The 17,626-nt window shown below is 32.7% G+C and overlaps 1 protein-coding gene and 1 long non-coding RNA gene across 5 annotated transcripts; both read right to left on the bottom strand.

Annotated features, from left to right (window-relative positions):
• Positions 1–9,143: 9,143 nt before the first annotated feature.
• LOC145058317 (uncharacterized) lies at positions 9,144–11,206 on the bottom strand. Its single transcript, XR_013686333.1, has 3 exons — positions 10,784–11,206; positions 9,565–10,646; positions 9,144–9,362 (listed from the first exon to the last, which is right to left on the bottom strand). It is a non-coding gene; the product is annotated as an uncharacterized LOC145058317 (long non-coding RNA).
• Positions 11,207–11,355: 149 nt separating this feature from the next.
• Positions 11,356–12,891, bottom strand: LOC145059651 (transcription initiation factor TFIID subunit 7-like). 4 transcript variants are annotated; one of them, XM_079007464.1, is made up of 6 exons: positions 12,761–12,891; positions 12,408–12,524; positions 12,132–12,265; positions 11,925–12,044; positions 11,768–11,837; positions 11,356–11,674 (listed from the first exon to the last, which is right to left on the bottom strand). In XM_079007464.1, exons 2-6 carry the CDS (start codon positions 12,520–12,522, stop codon positions 11,511–11,513), a joined length of 603 nt encoding a protein of 200 aa, XP_078863590.1. In that variant the 5' UTR covers positions 12,523–12,524; positions 12,761–12,891; the 3' UTR covers positions 11,356–11,510. The 4 variants fall into 4 exon arrangements, with proteins under 4 accessions (XP_078863590.1, XP_078863591.1, XP_078863587.1 ...); XM_079007465.1 differs by having other exon boundaries at positions 12,665–12,798; XM_079007461.1 differs by having other exon boundaries at positions 11,356–11,837.
• Between the last annotated feature and the right edge of the window lie 4,735 nt (positions 12,892–17,626).

Genomic DNA, 17,626 nt, shown 5'->3' with positions numbered 1-17,626 from the left:
ATGTGCCGGTTAACCACACATGCTCCATCGAACTATGACAAACAATGAGTCACCCTTTGCCACCTTTGCTTAGAAACCAATTAGTGTGTCGGTTAACCACACACGCTCCACTAACTTTTTAGCAAGGGTACAAAGTGTAATTTCATGGGATTGCATCAATTCACTTAGTCTAGAGTAACTAAGATTGAGAATTTTGAAAAAAACGTTTAGTTACTTTAATAATTCATTATACTTATTAATGAGAAAGGGTTGCCCTATCTTACCCGTTCGGCTAACGACCTTCCACCAATCAAGGAAGCGGTGGGTGAGAGTGGACACCCATTAAATGTCCATTTTATAGGCCATAACCTTATACCCCCCCCCCCCTTATAGATCGGCTTCGTGAATGAGGCCTACTAACGGTAAGACAAGCATTTTAAGTTATACATACATACATACATACATACGTACATACATACATACATACATACATACATACATACATATATATATATATATATATATATATATATATATATATATATCTTATAATACAATGAAGTATAAGGTTAAATTTTAAACTTGTAAAATTCTAGGGTTTGAAATTTAAATAGTTCAACTTAAACATTTTAATCACAAAATTTAAATTTCGAAACTTGAGGATAAGTTTTGAACTTTTCAAAACACAAAGGATCAAATAGCAAATAATTTTTTTAAATTAAACAATTAATTTAATGATTATCTAAATTTGACCCAATGAAGATTATTTACAAGATAATTCACCAAATAAATTCAAATAATCAAATATTATCAAATAAGGAATTTATTATTTAAATAATTGGTAATTATCTTTTGTTTTGTTAAGGATATTGACAAACATGTAATAAAATTCGGAGTTTATTAAACCAAAACGATTTGGGTAAGTATCTTTAAGCAAAACAACAAGAAATCCTGAAAATCTTTATGTCTGACAGCTAAACTCATCGAGTTCAACCTACTCGTCGAGTTCCTCATGGAACTGATCAAGTTCATTAGGCAGTTAGCATAAGATACAATTTTAAAGCTTCAACAAATAAACAAGGCATCAATACAATAGAAACCAAAAAAAGCTCTGATACCATTGATGGGTTTTAGTCACAAGAACATCCTATGTGCTCATGCAAACCTTAATGCTTGGATATAGGTTTCTCTAATTGTACATGCATTCATCAAAGACTTTCTAACCATAGATCTAGTGATAATAATTCGAAATTATAATGACCAAATCCGATCTAGAAGATTACCTCTTGTTTCTTGCTTGAATCTTCTTGTCTTTGATGCTTAGAGTCACAAGTGTAACTCCTCTAATGGCTTACAAACACCAACTAGCAAGAGGGTAGTATTGGAGAGAGGGAGGAGGCACACAAAATCGGCTCTAGGGTTCTAGGAGAAGCAGTGGCCAATTTTTGTAACCTAAGGGGTCTATTTATATTGTGAGCAGCTAGGGTTTTAGTCGAAACCCTAATAGATAGCTTAAACATTAAGCAGCCCATGAAACCTTCAGGAATAAGGCCATGGACGAAAATATGATGGACTCCTATCATAATTTCGTTCACCCCTTGGTCCATTAGGTTTCCCAGCCCAAAATACAACTATAACACATTTGACAGTTTAAGTCCCCTTTATTCAATTAATATCTTTTAGTCACCAAATTAATTCCTAATTAATCTATGACTAATATTTATCAAATAATATGATTTCTCCTTTAATATAGTATTCTTATAATATATTAATAAACCTTAATATCTTCTTTCTCTCTCTCTCTCTCTCTCTCTCTCTCCATAAATTACACTGTCAAGTTGTTATGGTGAAGGCAACCAAAAAGGATCATGCACAACCGAGTCAAGTACTTACCAAATATAGTTACGGGCTTAGACACTAATCCAACATGTATGGGGGTAGGTGTGGGTGTGTGGGGGTGTTTGTAGGTGGGTGGGTGGGTGTGCGTGTGTGTTTGTGGGTGTGTTTGTGTGTGTATGTGTTTGTGGGTATGTGTGTAGGGGTATGGGTGTGGGTGTAGGTGTAGGTGTTTGTGGGGGGGATGTGTGTGTGTGTTTGTGGGGGTGGGCCGGGCATGGAAGTGGGTGGGTGTGGGTAGGTAGGAGTGTTGTGGGTTGGGGTGTTAAGGTGGAGGTAGGTAGAGGTGAGTGGGGTGGAAGTGGGTGTGTGTTTATATTTTAGAAAAATTTTGAATTCAGAAAAATATGGAAAACAATGATTATCGGTTTTTCAAAAATTTCCAACTTCTTTGTAATTTTAGAAAACGGAAAATTTTCATTTTCCGTGAAAAATTTAAGAAAATAAACGAAGTAAACGCGCTTTCAAAATTCTCATTTTTCTTGGAATTTTTTTCTTTAAAACGGCCCATTTTTACGCAACTAAACGCACCATAAATATTCCGTATTTTTACTCTTTGGTTTGGGTGATTTGGAAGATGCGGAACTTTTTGATTTTCAATAAGTTGAGATGTTCTCCGGTGAAGAGGGCATATGATTACAATTGATTGCGTTTAATTGGATTAAACATAGATCTCATTTTAATTTTATTAGTTGGTTCGATTGGTGTATTTCTCCTTTTCAAGCTTGTAATTTGTAATGTTTGTACTTTGTTTTGTCTACCTTCTTGCTAGTATTTTTTTAAATGTATCAGTCCTTAAAGAAAATATAAATAAAATAAATTAAGAGTTATCATGGGTACATCCATTTACTATTTGTATGATTCATTTGATAATTTCTTAGCCGTGTTGATAACAATTATGTCTAAAAATTCCATTCAATCATAGTCAAATCATGGGATTCGAAAATACAAAAAGTCAAAACGATAACCAAATCCATTGACCCACCATCCCGACACAAAAGCCCCCAGTTGCAACACAATTTCCAAAAGGAATTCTATCCACGAGGCGTTTACTTTCCACACACACACACAGCTTCAACAACGTAAATCCATATACCGACAATCATGCTATGAAGATCAGTAAAGGGTGCAGGAAAAGTTGTACGAAGTGGGTGAGCGAGAAGGATGCAGAAAACACCTTTCCAGCCAACCCTAGTAGTATTGTATTGACTATCATTATGGGGTTGTCAAAATGTCAAACACATCGTGTATGCATGGTGGCATATACGCTTTCACTTTTGTTTCTTTTTGTGCAACTATGGCTCAAAGCCACAAAGCATGCTTCATGCACATATAAAATACTATAACCAAATACACCATATACACCAAATACCAATATTTAATTACCATAATGCAATGGCATATCATATGCTTTAATAAAAAAAGCTATATCCTATGGACTAAATAAGTTAAAAATCAAATTAACAAGTCAAAACTAGCGACTAGCATACCACATGCTCTTTGAAGGATAACATGATAATATTGGTTGTTATGACAATAATTACGCATATATGGTAAAAATTGGTCAACACTACAGATTATACTGGCTGTCATCCTCATGAAACCATAAGCTGTTCATACCCTAAATTAAATGTGTAGGCGCTTTGATGGTTTTTGTGTAAACTAGATGATTGTGTGGGCCAATCCAAGATTCGATCAATTGGGGATTATACTTTGGGCCACAAATTGGGTATTAGTAAACTCGCCTCCTACTTAAAATCATGATAAAAACTATTGATAGCCTAAGTTGAAGCTTATGGGGCTAATTTCATTTTCTGTTCCTAGATTCTTATTTATTACAACTTGTTACAAATAAGAAAAAAAAAAACACTCTAATCAGCACTCTTCCCTTGAAAATGTTCGGAGTTTTTGTTTGAAACAAGTTGTAATATAATAATTGGGTGATAGAAAATGAAAATTAGCCCATAAGGCTATGGGGTATCAACACGCGTGAAAGTCATTCCACATCATCATCTATACATCTTCACAACTCGTTTACTATTCATGGGGGTGGTGTTCACTAGTGAACAAGAGTGAGACAGAAGAGAGAGATAGAGAGAAAGAAGAGAGAGATAGAAAAAACGGTTTTGATTGGGTGTGAGAACCCGTAATTGGCTTCAATCTACACCACCATTACTCCTAATGGAGGCGGTGCTCACTAGTGAACATCTCCTCCACATAGGCTCCACATAGGATTTTTATGCGTGAAAAAAGAACCATACCCAATGGCCTAAGCCTTTAACTTATGCATTCTAAGGCCATGGGGTATGGAGTGTATTTTGACGCGTAAGAGGTGACGTGTAAAGGGGTATTCACATGTGAACACCGCCCCCTACCAGTGAATATGGTGCGGATTGATGGGTATCACGGACGGTTACGCGGATTCTGATTCGTCAAACCTTTTTTGACCGTTCTTTTTGACCGTTAGGTTAATTAAACAAAAAAAATCAATGTATTTCCTCTACTATATATATACACAAACACATAAACACACAACACATATCTCTCTCTACAAATAATATCTCTCTACTATCTCATTATTTCTCAAAAATATGGAGCAAAATCAAAATACTTCTACCACTCCAAATTATGGGTGTTCACGGAGCGGTTCGGTTCGGATAGTAATAAAATTGTGAACCGTGACCACGGGGCGGGTACCTCATGCGCACTAATCGAAACCGAACCGTATTGACAAAAAAATCGAACCGAACCGAACCGTATGAAAGCGGGTAACCACGGTCCGGTTCACGGGTACCCGGTAAAATATAAAAAATTAAATTCAATTGAAACTACAAACTCCATTTTAGTTATCTCTTTCTTAAAATTAGTAAGTCAAAGAGTTTAAAAAAAAAACATAATGAAGTTTAAAAAACGTAATGAAGTTCAAATATCATATATTATAAGTTGTATAATAAATACAATAATAAAAATAACAAGAAAAGCAAATGAATTTAGAATTACAAAATTAGAGTTGTCCATATGGATTTTTGTTTAGGTAGATCTATCAAAACAATACTAATCTACCATAATAAATAAGAATGATTTTGCCACATGTCATTCTCTCATTCAAGTGGTCACATGTCATTTTGTCATAATTTTGAGATATATTTATTTTCCACTTCTCATTTATTTTATTTTTCATTTCCAATATATCATTAATTTAGTTTCCATAAATTAGACCTACCATAATGACTATTAATTTTAAATTTAAAATTTCAATTTCAATATAAAAATAAATTTACAGTTTAAACCTTTATGTTTAACATTTTGTTATAATTAAATCGTTTAATACACGAATCTACTAACTAAACACATAATTTTAATTAATTTATTTTTACATGTTTTTCTTCTCATAATTTTTAAATTCGAATAAATTTTCTATTTAATTGTTCCTATTTAACATTTTGTTTTAATCAACCCGTATAATATACGGGTGTCACAGCTAGTGAAATAATATTTTTTTTTACTTTATATATATATATATATATATATATATATATATATATATATATATATATTATCAAACGGTTCGGTTTGGGTATCCGCGGATACCTAAATATGAAAACCAAAAACTGACCCGTTGATATTCGGTTTTTTCGGTTACAGTTTTTTTTCGGTTTCGGATTGACCGGTTCGGCTCGGTTTTTCGGTTTTGCGGTTTTTTTGCACACCCCTACTCAAAACACCCCAACAACCCCAATCACTCCAAATGATCAATATCAAAGTTACATTCAAATGCTAACATCAACCTCTATTTACCAACATTTCATTTCAACCAAACTACTTCCAACAACAATTACCACAATCCCAATTCCAAGGTTTTCAACAATTTCGACCCCAACAATTCCAAACACAACCATCTCAACAATTTCAAACACAACCATCTCAAGTCCCTTGTTCTCAATCCCCAACTATAAACTTGGACAACGACGAGGACGACCGGGTCGAAGAAACATAACCATCTAGGCGTAGGAAATTTAAAAAAAAAGCTACAAATAGAAGAGGAACAGCTTGGATCAAAGAGGGGGAGGAAGCTTTAGCTAAAGCTTGGATTTCTATATCGTGCGACTCGAGGACGGGCAACGCGCAAACAGAAAGCAGTTTTTGGGTTCGTGTTTTAGATCACTTTCACTTGCTCTTGGGAAGGCAAATGGGTCGAACATACGACGCGATCAACGGAAAATGGCGTGAACTACGAGCGGCGTACACCAAGTTTAACGGCATATTTGAAAATTTGAAAAATATGCATAACAGTGGTAGCAACGATTTCAATATTTTATCAACCACATGCCAACAATTCAAACTTACCATCGGCGGTAAAGCGTTCGGCCACCAAAAAGCATGGGAAATTTGTCGTAAGGGTCCAAAATGGGTCCTTAACCCGGAGACTTCGCATTTGGAATCGACCACCGGCTCCAACAAAATGCCAAGAACTTCGGAGTCTGATGTGGGTTTTGGTGTCAGCCTCAATGACAACTTCGATGGGATCGAAGGGGAGGGTCCACCGGAAGTCCAACTTCGTTGACCACCGGGAAGGATAAAGGGAAAAAAATGGTGTCTTCAACCGGAAAAGCGATTAACGAAGACGTGCTTGCGGACAAAATTGACAAAACTCTAAGTTTTTTACAAAAAAATATGAGTCAACAGAGAATGCTCGGTGCCGGAAACAAGCACTCACCGATCTTCAAATTTTAAACATGAATCCGCAACCAAATATCGACCTGGAAAATTTAACCGCGTTTCTGAAAATCCAAAAAGAAGTTTAGGAAAAGCATGGATTTTAGGTTTTAACGTTTTTAATATTTATGTTTAATTTGTATGGTTTTTAGTTATTTAGGTTTCAAGTTTTATTTTTTATTAAAATTCATAATCCAGATTTGAAATTTTATGTTTTATGTTTTTTTTTATTTAATGTGAAATATCTAATTATGTTATTCATTTAGTTTTTTATTTTAATTTTAATCTAAAAAAGCATTGTATAGTGACAACAATTTCCAAAGCTAATGAATATGTGGTGAACAGGGGGGAGGGGGTAAATACATTATAACCATACCCCATGATCTAACTAAACCAAATTTGAAAAACTGGTCCAGGTTATAGAAAGATCCATCGGTTAAAAGCCAATTTTTGTGTTTCAGTGCAAATGTTTTGTTATTATTAATTGATATTATGTACAGAAAAGATTAAATTTGATTAAAAAAAAACATGCTCTCATAACCACATGTTACAAGGCCCAATTATAGGCCAGATTATATCGTTAATGAATAATGATTTTTGTGAATAGGCAAGAATTGACGAATAAGAACCGTTCACGGATTTTGGGATTGGGCCTCACTTTTTGCTCCACATTAGCCGGTTTTAACCGTTTTTTGTTTTTTAAAAATCATTTCGGTATTAAGGGGGTGTGTGGATTAGATTTTTAGCTTATTGCTTATAGCTTATTTGTGGTGGGAATAAGCAATAAGCAATAAGCATTGGGAGGAATGCTTATTAAAATTAGCTTATTTAGCCTAATAAGCTGAATTTTATCCAAACACTTAAATTAGCTTATTGTGGGAACAAGCAATAATCAACTTTTTTTTCCCTATCCAAACACCCCCTAACTGGCTTTTTTATTATTGGTTAAAGTAGGTTAGGTTTTGTTAAGTGAAATTGAACTAAAATTTATAACCTATTTTACCTTTTAGTTTTAGTTTTATATACATTATGAATTTACCATTCTAGCAGCTCGTCATTTGGGGTATTTGGTCATTCTAAAAATAGCTTTTCCCGGATATATAAATAGATGGGCAATGTTGAGTTTTACTCCACGCCACATCCCACACTTCTCTCCTTACTAATAGATGGGCTATGTTGAGTTTGATGAAAATATCATTCATTCATTCATATGTGGTTTGTTTTAGATTAATAGATGAATAACTATTTTTTTTGTTATATTTTTTATTTGTATTATTTATCTTTTTAGTAACAAAAACAGGCATATAAATCTTTTTAATAACAAACATATAAAATAGGGTCTTAATAGATAGACACATACATGTATTTATAAAGTCATAAAATAATAATTTGGATACACATGATATTTTGACAATTTATCAAGGATATAGGTGTTATTAAACACTAGCCGTTTATCCGCGCCAAGCGACGGGTGCAAATTGATTTTTTAGAAATTAGTTTCTAATGAAGATTAGTTCTTTTACACACATAGTTTACTATATCTAAACAATTATCAATAAGATTCATGCTAGCAGAAACGAAATCAATAATAATTAAAAATGAAAATTGGGAGTCTTTACAAATGTACATAAACACATGATTATTGTGTATTATTAAGCGTGCAACATTTGTTTATACACTACATTTCATGTATAGACTTTATTATCGTTGAATTGTTCATTAGAAATGACTAATACTTTCGTATCGACAATTAGGTTCTTTCTACGGAAAATGATTAGTTTTAATTCAAAGATTAGTTTGATTTTGGAAATATGTCATATTATAAATAAGACACAATGTATTATTGGCAAGTATCATTAAACATTAGTACCAATTCAGCGGGGGCAAATAGTTGCTTGAAAAATAATTTGTTTCGACGATTAGTTTCTTTTCGATGGACAATATTATCGACATATAGTTTCTTTTAGAAACTTTACTGAGTATTGATCATGGGTTGATGTTTATAGTAGAACCATTCAATTGGATAATTTAGTTTGTGTTGTATGGTTAAGATATTGGAAGTTTTGGATGTTTGTATTAAAATCGAATTTGCGATATCGGATAGTTTTGATACTAAATTGAGAATAAAATAGCCCACAAAAATAAATTAACTTCTGATTTAGTTATTTAGTTATTTATATAACAATAAATCATATATTAATTCAATAATAGTTGTTTCTATTTAAAATAAATTAAAAGGCATGCCTATTTAAAAAGCTTATATTAATTTATAATCTTTTTAGATAATTAATCATCATAAAACTTTATGTCATATAAGATGTATTATTTTAAAAAGTTGTGTCTACTGATAAATTTTGACCAAAACAATAGTAGCAATTAAAAATGAAATCAATTTTGGAACATTATTGATTTTAAGATCTATATTGTTATAGAAATCAATTATTACCTAGTTTCTTAGCATCTTTAACTCTATTACTGCTTAAATGAATAATGTAAACCATATAAAAAGAATGAACCATCCTATTATAATCTTATTTTCTCAGTCTAAACAATAAAAAAAATCATGCATGCTTCTTAATATAAGGTTGCAAGATCCAAAATGAAATGTGGAAACCCACGACAACAAAACTTGTAATCAAAGGGATCTACCTTAATTTACTCCAAAAATTCTAAAAAATAATTACAATGCCTTAAAGGTAAAAAAATATAGTTGAACCTTTTACATTACATACCTAATATGCTCAGTGTGTCAAAGGATATAAGGTTTTCATCTGCCAAAACAAGTTATATACAAATCAATAAAAAAAAATTTGACCAAGAATTATCCCTTTAAAAATTTAGGAAAAAAACAATCAATAGTGATTATATTGCAATTATCATTTTTTAAAGAGATTCAAATTACAGCTGAATTTATCATAAATAAAGTTAAGTCAACATTCGACTTTTGGTCACCAAATACTATGAACAACATACCTTTGATTATGATTCATCTCCACCATGACACCAAGATTAACAATGAAGACATTGAATCACCACTAACTAAAAACTGAAAAAATAAATAAATAAATAAAATAAAAAAAATCAATACACAAAAAGGGCTTAAAGAAAGATTGAATTTCTTGATTTCAATGAGACTATTTTGAACCTGTAGCAAATAAAAGCAATAAATGTTTACCATATCTTCATTTAAACAGTTAATTCCAGTCACGTCTAAAACATTAAAGATGAGTTTGTAATGTCAATTTATAAACTGACACTTCACAATAACAAAATCAACCATGAATCTAACCAAAACTTAGCTTCCAATAAATAAACACAGAATGAATATGCACCTTAATTGATATTACATGTAGGGGTCATTCTTTAACAATTCCTATGGAGTAGGGACTATGTGAAGTTTATTTTTTTCATGTTTTGTTTGTTAGTCATATATCGTGAACAAATCAGTCCATCAAAGATTGGAAACCCAAATCCAGATAGTGAAATTGAAAAGGAAACATAATGTAACAATCTTACCAATAGTTCGTTCATTTGATCCATCTTCAAATCAAAGCAAACATTGTAGTCAGTAGTTCGTTCTTTTGATTAAAAAACAAAAAACAAAGATTTAAAAATTGATTGACAGTATCACAATTCTCGTAGGTTTGGTGCTTTCTGTGATGACATTTCAGAGTATCTTGATTTTTTTGGACTATTGACATTTTCACCCCTTCATGTATGTTGGCTGCTTCTCGGTTACTGGTTGTCTTGTTTTCATTGGTCTGATTTGGAGGTCTTGATTCTGTTTTCCTAGTTTGGTGATCTGGTGAATTTTTGGTGATGTTGACGTTTTTGCCCCTGACCAGTTTTTTCAGAAGATCTGCGGATTAACCATCTTTACCTCCAATACCACATAAAATATTAAGCTTATAACCAATTAACCATGATCAAAATCCCAAATAATAAAAAATTTATCTAACAGGAAGCATAAACAAAAATTAACTCGGAAAAAATATATGAAAAATACATGAGTATACCTAACCAAAATCAACGTGGTTTCATGATATGTTGCAAACCTATAAAAAAAATCATTAATGAAAGAGATCAATATGAAATTGAGGATGAAGAAAACAATTTTGTCTCCAAATGTCATTGAAATATCAATCAATGAAAAAGAAAAACAAAAAAGATGTAAAAGATAATTGCTTGTTACCTGTTTCAAATCAGAAACTATTTTTCCTAATCGTCTTCATCCAGATCCAAAAATTTCTTTTAAAACCCTAGAGATAAAGCAGTAAATGGATAAAGAAGAACCAATGGCATTTGGTGGCGTCGATCTCCATTGGAGTTTTCATTGATATACACCGAGAAATGAAGAAATTAGAGTTTCCATTGATAATAACGTCTTACTCGACAAGTTACATAAGTAACAAATCTTATTTATGGTATGTTATTTAATTATAGTAAAAACATACCTTATGTAAGGTATGGTTTGGTAAAGTATGGTATTGCATTAGAGGTTTGTACATTAAGTCATTTCAATTGTACCTCTTAATTTTCAAGAAATACTCGATATGCTTAAATATAATAGATATATAGATAGCTTTATGAAAAAAAATTATAGTAGTTAGTTGATAAAAATAATGATTTAAAATAATTTTAAAATATATAAAAAGAGAAATTGGGCTAATATTATACTTTAGATTGATTACTTAAGGTATATATGATGTTTAGATAACATATATGACAAATATGATATTTAGCCATTTATTTATAGAAACAATATTTCTACTTAAGAAATTGATTCATCCACATAAGATATGGGTAAATAGAGTTCTCATCTACCAAAGAATGCCAAAAACATAGGGAAAAAAACAAGTTGCAAATTGGCATCTAACAATGAGAATAAGAAGCCTTTTGAGTTGAATTCAAATTATATTTCATATTGAATAATCAGACTCATCAGAATCACTTCTCTCATGCTCCCCAGCATTTGTTCCAGCTTCTGAAACATCAGGTTTTGTTGCAGGTGTTACAACTGCTTTCTTCATAGTGTTATGAGCACTTCCTTCTCCAACTTCATCTTGCTCAGTCATATCCATATGTGAAACAAACAAACCGCGTGTCAAAGAATACATTCTAGATAAACAATTTCTCAACATATTATGAAATAAAATTGATATAAAAGGAAGGATATCAAGATTTTCAGCAGTTCCCCCATTCATGATGTTCAACAGATCTTTCTCAACTCGTTGAACAAGTTCAGGCTGCAATGGATATAAAGATGCAAACATCATTAAAGATTGACATCAAGGATAAAAAGGTAATTTGAACTTTAAATTGCAAAAACATACATTTAAATCAGGCTCCCTGCGAAACCTTCGCCTTCTGGCATCTCTCATTGGAGGGGTAACACCATGGCGATACTCCATGCCATCTGGAGCAGGATCACCATCTTCCCTTATCATAATCATCTGTCACATTATAATCTTGTCATGAATATAGAAATAATATCCATGTGATGTAGAATACACAGCATACAATATACAAACACCACTTACTTGTCCGATATCTGCTGTTTTGATCAGAACATTGTCATCATAAGTTTTGTATGATTCTAGAATACTAGGAAGATCCAAGAGGGAAGCAGGAAATTGATCATCGCCTATAACAAACGTGCCATTTCTCCCATCCTCTGTAATGTGCAAAAATGGTTGACATTCATCGATAACTCAGTTGCAAAAATACTAAAAGCAAACCTTTTCAATAGGTATCGATGTTGAACACATTAACAGAGTAGATTCATAAATAAACAAAGGCAAATTCAGTAATCTCACCGGAGAAAGACAAATTAAGTGACTGGTCATGAGAGGAAGAAGCGGTCTCATTTAAAAGACGATCTATACGCTCGGCAACAGAAGGAGGCACTCTCAGTACAAACTGCTCCTCCATCCCTAATTGAACCGAAGGAAAGAACCTTTAATAATTAGCAAATTTCTGAAGATGCAATGTACTTCGAAAAACATGAGGGGAATTCAACGTGATGGTAATTGAAGAGTAAATATACACGCGGAAGATGTTAATTTAGAAGTACCCGAACAATTTTGAGAAGTGAGTAGGGTAGGGCAACGTGAAGGATTACGAAATCACGATGACGATTGAAGGAAAATTGGGGAGGTTGATGGCTTACCTTGGTTCGTTGATGATGAGGAACTCGGGATACAACCTCTGGATTGGATTGAACTGATACTTGTCGTTGCCGTATCGCCGGAAAATGTTTTGGAAGGTCGAGGGGACCGGGAAGAAAGGGAAAATGATTTATAAGGGTCAGTATGTTTTAAAAAACATTCAAAAAATACCTTTCAAAGTTTTTCATGTTCAAAAACCACCGTCTATTTGATAGCTTTGTAAAAAAAACCCAATAAATTTTATGTTTTGTTCAAATTACACCCACTAATAACCGGCATCTGTAGGTAAACGGGAAATTTTGGCATTCTTACGTGGATTAAGGGATTGACTTAAGGATAGAGTGAAGCACAGAAGCAATGAAAGCTCTCTAGGGTTCGATCGATCAACCCTTCTCAGCTCAAATCGATCTATGACCATGTTTGTGGGTTCTATTGTAATTTTGACCAAATTGCCCCTACAGGCTCTTGTATTTGTCTGTGGTCAAGGGTATAAATGCCATTGATTCTTCAGTACTGGGTTTGAACCCTAAGCCAGATGGTGAACGATTGATTACACTTATTCCTCCATAAGACATTAAAAATTGATTTAGCAGTTTATATAGCATAAATGTTTATACTTTACTTTTGGTTGTGTGCAAAGTGGTAGTAAAGTCTCCCGGAAGATGCCAAATAAATAACTAGAAGAGCTCGCCAAAAGGTATAGGAAAATGTTGTACAAGGCCGGGCCTAGGCAGGTGCAAAGTGTTCCACTGAATAGGGACCAAAAAGCCAAAAAATATATAGGGCCCAAAAAAATTATGCGTCTGTACTCTATAGTAATTTACCGCAGGAGGGAAGAAAATTGGCAACCAAATAGGGAAGACGAAACTTCAGGAACATATTATCGAGAGACGATTCACAGTTTTAGAAACCGTGAAAAAAACATCAAATCGGAATTTGGAAAGAATCGAACAAATCGTCGCTCACAAGAGATTGGTTTCATCGTTTCAGTTTCGTATGTGGGATAATCTCTTCCTGAATCTCTCATACTTTTGATCTTTTTCTTGGTGTTCAAAGTTCTGATTTTGAAACGGAGTTCTCTGATTCTTCTTGGGTGCTAATTTGTTTCTGCTTATAGGTTTTGATTTTTCTCTCCTTAACGGCATAACCAAGTTTGTGTTTCCATCATATTTTTCTCTCCTTACGCAAGTAGAAAATGTAAAAATTTTCCAGAGCTTGATATCCTTGCACATTTTATACGACAATGTATTATACTTTTTTTCTGAAAGTCACTAAAACATGGAGTTTTCTTTCACAATAGGGGCATATCTTAATTCACATATTAGAGTGGATTTGATGTTGTACAGTGGCATGTTACAGAAAAAAAAATAATAAATTGATATAATGTTATTTTTATTATGTTAATAATATAATTGATAATAATGTTATGTTTATCATGTATTCATGTTCATGTCATGAATTGTTGAGGAAGTTATGATGTTCAATTTCACTAATAAGTTCGTGTACATTTGTTCATCAATTCTATTGATTCTAAGTAATCATCTTATGCAAATTTTCAAACACAATGAAAATTTTGGATAGCCAAAAAGGATATATATGAGTTAGTTTCTTTTTCAATCATTTTTTTTACAGTTAGTATATAGTATGTCCAATGGAATTAGAAACCTTAAAATCAAAATTTTAGGGCCGAAAAATAATAAATTGTACATGGCCTCTAAAATGTCGGGGCCGACCCTGATGTTGTATCTTGGTTACTACAAGTATCCTCGTGTGTCTAATATATTAAAGAAAATGATAATATTTGTTTTAAAGGCTTTTGACTCGATAAAGAAGTCCCTTCCTAAAAGTTCCTAAAAGTCAGGTGATGCAAAACGATTAGAAAATGAAGTAACATTAAATAAATTCATTCATTGTTTTAAAAAAATGAAATTTACAGTTATTGTGGTTATATTGATTGATTTTTGTTCATGTTTTCAAGTTGAAGAGTTGACTAAAAAGATTACAAATTCGACCGAAGATATATGAAAAGCTAAGGAAAATGCAATCACATAGAGCAGAAAGAACAAATTATTTGTCTAATCTTTGATGTTACGTTTGAGGGGAGTTTCACATAATTTAAGGATTGAAGCATAAATTTAGGGGGTTCCATGCAAACAATAGTTTTGGTATTTTTGTGGGAATTCTATGTTTGGTGTGTCAAAGGATTTGAGAGAAATCTATAACATTTGCATGCTTTCATAATTCGACAAGTGTTATAAATAAACAAAAGTTGTAGAAGAATGAAAACTGGAAAAAAGGAAATAAGGTAAAATGGAAGATACTTGTATGACATAAATATGTAATAAAATGATATATTGGAAAAAAAGGACCAACTTTTATTCAAAAAAAATGTTTTGACTTTGGTGTTATTAAACGTCAACAACCAAGAACATGCCAAATGCTCATTATATCTAAATCTCATTAGTATAACCGGGTGGTAATAGACAAAAATACATATGTTGAGGCATTGCACTTCTGACATATTAATGCATTGTGACAGATTAAGGCAATGTACATTACAGTTTTTTCCCTTCACAATTTTGACCTAGACAGTTTTGTCCCTTGACTTTAACAGTGATATTATACCCTTGACATCAGACATGAAAATTTTATTCTCACAAGCAATGAAAGTATGTTGCTATAATACATAAAAAAACCAAGCAATACATCATATGCAACCATCCGTGATAAAGTATAAACAAAAAACCAATATAGCAGCTTACTTCCATCTCATTCAGATCGAGCTTCACTATCAATCACTTGTATTTTACTGGTATCTTAAAAGTCTTTCAATGGAATTTCATTGGCATCCTACTTTCACAACCATAACCATATACGATATATATATATATATATATATATATATATATATATATATATATATATATATATATTGGTAGCTTAAGGGTAAATTGGTCATTTTTTGCATAAGTGAGTTTTGATTTTGTTTGTTGTAATAGGCAATGGTATTTCACTGTTAGTGGTTTAATGCATCTGTTGTATTAATGTCATTCCATGAGTATTATTGTTAAGCTTTACTTCGTAAGGGTAAATTGGTCATTTTTGCATTGGTTTTGTTTGTCGTTTAATGCATATGTTGTATTAATGTCATTCCAGGGGTATTATTGTCAAGCTTTACTTCTCAATGGTAAATTGGTCATTTTTTTAGCATAAGTCAATTTTGGTTTTGTTTGTTGTAACAGACAATGATATTTCACTGTTATTTCAATGTATTTCGCAATAAAAGCATAGGCAAAACCAATGAAATCGTCCACAGCATAATCAACAAAAATCACAGGAAACCTGACCCACGGGGGAAAACGTAAAAAGCTCCAACACGCAGCATAACTTCAGTGAATGAGTCTAACTTACGGAGATAGAAAGTGTAAAGTAGTAGAAGAAAAGTATAAGCTTGAGTTGGAGTTCATCGATGGAGAATCCATGAAAGTTGAAGAAGCCAATCAACAGGAGCCGTATGCATCAGTTATGAGCTTGTGCCCTAAATTGACTTTCAAGGTGGGTTTTTCATTTGCTGGGTAGATTTGCCAACTCACCGCCTAAATATGCCAACTCAACAAAAATATGCCAACTCATCTACTAACTTGAAAGAGCCGCTAAAGTTAAGGTGACATTTGAACAATAAGTATAGTTTGTTGGTATTTTTGTACAAACACCTTATTTGGATGGTGTTTTTTTGAAATCTTAAACTTGAATGGTATTTTTTGAACAATTTTGAAACATACTTACCCTTATAAGTCATTTTCCCGGGAAATTGAGTAATCTAAAGATTTTTAATAAAAATAATCATTATAACTTTTTTTTATTTTTTTATTTGGAAAAATGACAATTTTATTCGAAATATCGTATTTCGGAGTACGCAAGGTAATTCCGCACATGTCTGGTTCAAAATATTTCGTAATAGAATATTTATGAGTATTTATTTTCGTTTCAGAGTTGGTAGTGGTGGTTGGTAGGAATTGGATCTGGCATCTAACACTCCGTATGTTTCGGACTGAAAATTTTAACTGTAGTCCGAAATGGCCTTACATTCCGGAGGGTTGCTCCAAAGAGGTAATTTTAGGGTATTTGTGTGTTTTTGTTCCATGCATGTAATACATTGCATATTGGTGTGTTTGATAGTTGTAACATCCCAAAATTATGAAGTAAAAATTTCATTCTCAATTCAACCAAAACATTGATTATGGTTAAAGTCAACATGTAGCATCATTTTTTATATATTCCATAGTACTTTATAAGAAAACAATTATCAGAGTAAAATCCCAAAATCATCATAATGCGCAGACATGGGTGGATGCGTTGCGATCAAGCTGAACTCTTTCCTTTCAAACCGGTAGTACCTGAAACATAAACTGAAAAGCGTAAGTACAAAGTTTAGTGAGTTCCCCCAACATACTGCCATGCATATATGGGTGCGCGGCCTACCTTTTCGGTCTATTTCAACCAGATAATGGCGAGCATATATGTGTGCTCGACCTGCCCCTTTGGACTATTTCAACCGGATAATGTCGAGCATATCTGGGTATGCTCGACCTGCCCTTTTGGTCTATTTCAACTGGATATCATGTCTATTTCACCTCTACCACTACTATATAATATCACACAGAATTCATCAAACAATATATGTACAAATTATCACAAAGACAATCATCATACTATAACATAACTAGTGGGCCGACATTGGTGCCTTCGACCTACGGATATTACGAAGGAAAACTCACCTGAAGCAAAAATCATAGAATAAAACCACTGAAGCCCCTTAACTTATTAGTGTTATTATTAACCAGCAACATTAATAATGTGTCTACTAT

This window comes from Lactuca serriola, chromosome 6 (assembly GCF_051521515.1).
Source record: "Lactuca serriola cultivar US96UC23 chromosome 6, Lser_US96UC23_V15, whole genome shotgun sequence".
Lineage (NCBI taxonomy): Eukaryota > Viridiplantae > Streptophyta > Magnoliopsida > Asterales > Asteraceae > Lactuca > Lactuca serriola.
The sequence above is the reverse complement of the archived record's forward strand: the minus strand, read 5'-3'. Positions and strand labels throughout refer to the sequence as shown.